We start from the raw sequence: 2,761 nt of genomic DNA on the forward strand, positions 1-2,761 counted from the left end.
CCTCCCACCACCACCCCCACCGCACTCCACCCCCCATCACACACACACACACACACACACACACACACACACCCATCAGGGGACATGTGGAAGGCAACCAATCGATGTGTCTCTCTCATATCGACGTTTTTCTCTCTCTGTCTCTCCCCCTCTCTTCCACTCTCTAAAAATCAATGGAAAAATATCCTCAGGTGAGGATTAAAAAAATAAAGGAATATTCACATTGTTCACAAACATCACCACTATCCACCTCCAGAACTTTTTCACTTTCCCAAACTGAAACTCTGTTCCCATTAAACAATATCTCTCCATTCCCCTTCCCCCAGCCCCTGGCAAGCACCATTCTGCTTTTTATCTTTATGCATCTGACTATTCCAGGTACCTCACATAAGAGGGATCATACAATATTTGTCCTTTGGTGCCAGACATTTCATTTAGCATAAAATGTCTTCCAGGTTGATCTGTATTGTACCTTGTAGTCCTGATTACTCTATCTGTTATTTTACACAATCTACGTAACTTGGATCAGCATCATAGATTCTAGTTCCTTCTGTGTCAAATGTGCATTTTGTTTCTATGTTGCTATATATTTTACTTGATTTATTTCCTTAATTCTGCCAGCTCACTGTTCTTCTCCAATTCCGATCACTTATATCTCTTCTTTAATCAAAGGGACTGTTTTCTTTATTTCCTTCAAATGTTATGTTGAAATTGTCCTATTTCTTGGAGCAATTCTTCTTCCAAAGTGTATTCTTCGTCTGTCCTTTGCTTGTCATGCTTTCTTTTTCCTGTTCTTTTTGTACTATCTTGGCTTGCATCTCCTGTTAGATCCCTTCGGCTTATCACTCCTCTTTGAATAGGGGTAGTTTTATCTGATGCTGAAAGTGAATTCTATACTTAACCTTCCATTTGCCTTGGCTTTCTTCCACGGTTCTCTGAACAGTAAACCGGCTAGCTGGGGGTTATCGTTGGTTTGCAATCGCTGTTGAGTCCTTGGCTTCTCTGGTGAATAGAGGGACATAACTGGGATTAGTAGACAGTTGAGTGTCTCGATGCAGTTATGCTGCGTCGGAACATTTTTCACACCGAACCTGATGAATTATTCTCCCTGGGGGCATGCGTAGATCCATGGAAGGAGGCCTCCCTGAGATTTGAGCTACTGCCTCTCCTTTTCACAGACAAGCAGGTCATTCTGGTTGCAAGCTGGGCCCTTACCATGTTCCACAGCAGGGGTTAGGTTAAGATTGTCAAATTTAGCAAATAAAACTACAGGATGCGCCGTAACCAGTTTGTCTCTGTGGATAGAGCATTGGCCTGCGGACTGAAAGGTCCCACATTCGATTCTGGTCAAGGGCATGTACCTGGGTTGCGGGCACAACCCCAGTAGAGGGTGTGCAGGAGGCAGCTGATCAATGTTTCTCTCTCATCAATGTTTCTAACTCTCTATTCCTCTCCCTTCCTCTCTGTAAAAAATCAATAAAATATATTTAAAAAAAAAAGAAAAAAAAGAAGAGGTGAATCTCGAGGAACAAGCAGTCTCTACCAGGGTTTCATCTCTGCTACTCTCTACAAATTGACTCTTTCCTTCTCTACAGACCAGCCTTCTCTGTTCATGGTTTCTGAGCCCTCACACTTTCTATTTCTACTTACACAAGATTTGGGGTGGCCACAACGTCAACTCGTAGCCCAACACCACAGGTCTTTTCTGTTCCAGGGCCGCACGTGGTCTAGCCGCCTCAGGTTCTATGTCTCAATTCCAAGCACCTGGAGAGAAGGCTTGATTTGTCTAGCTTGGGTCAGGCCATGACCTCCTCAATTCTGAGCCAGTTGTCTGTGGCCTGGGGCATATTGTCCGAATGTACATAGTAGAACAGTGTCAAGGGCAGCAAAAGAGCCCAGGACTCCTGGTTCCCAGTCCCTGGAGCGATTTCCCCAAATCCCCCAGCACTTGTCTCTGCTTCAGCCCCTGCCCGGAGCTGCGGGGCATCTCCCCCAGATGTGGCCCAGGAGAGCCCAGGTTGGAGGACATTGCCAGCATCACCTCAAGTCCATTTCCTGCCCGAGCCTCCCTGCCAAGGTCAATGTCACCTCACAACTCCAAGCCGGGCCCCTCTGGGGAGAGTCCATTCTGACTAGGCCTTGGCCGAAGCGAGGCTCTGGATGCAGGGACGCTCACCGAGGTGGGCTGGGTAATAAAATAAAGGTGGGAAACAACATCTAAATGGCCACCACCCTGAGCTGCTCTCAGAGGAGGGCCCGGCCATAGAAAAGAGCTGATGCCATCCTCTCCAGCCCCCTCTTCCTTCCCCCTGCCTCCCAGTTCCCTCAGGCCTCATGGTGCCTGTTCTCTCACACCTCCTGCCTCCACAGGCCTCGAACCCTCTGTGGCAATCCCGGGGCTCCACCACCGTGTCTTCGGGAGGCCGTTTCCGCTGCCCATCTTGCAGACATGAGGTTGTCCTGGACCGACATGGTGTCTACGGCCTGCAACGAAACCTGCTAGTGGAGAACATCATCGACATTTACAAGCAGGAGTCTTCCCGGTGAGCTGTCAGGGCCTCCTGTCTCTCTAGAGGGCAGGGCCTGGGGCACAGCCTGGGAACCCATCGGGGTTGAAGGGAAAGGCACCAAATCAACCTGCCCCTTCAGTTGAGAGTTGAGAGGGGAGCGGAGAAGGGGAAGGACTTGTCCCAGGTCACTCCGCTGGGGTGGTCTCTGATTCCTGGTCACTGCTTCGCCTTCACTCTCCACCTGGGAAGGG

The 2,761-nt window shown here is 49.0% G+C and overlaps 1 protein-coding gene across 1 annotated transcript in view; it reads left to right on the forward strand.

The window, feature by feature from the left end:
- Positions 1-2,761, forward strand: part of TRIM54 (tripartite motif containing 54) — a 15,014-nt gene that overhangs the window by 8,767 nt on the left and 3,486 nt on the right. The window contains 1 exon segment of the mRNA XM_023763476.1: positions 2,371-2,543. Within this exon segment, the coding sequence (XP_023619244.1) occupies positions 2,371-2,543 (173 nt within the window).

This window comes from Myotis lucifugus, unplaced genomic scaffold (genome assembly GCF_000147115.1).
Source record: "Myotis lucifugus unplaced genomic scaffold, Myoluc2.0 scaffold_285, whole genome shotgun sequence".
NCBI lineage: Eukaryota > Metazoa > Chordata > Mammalia > Chiroptera > Vespertilionidae > Myotis > Myotis lucifugus.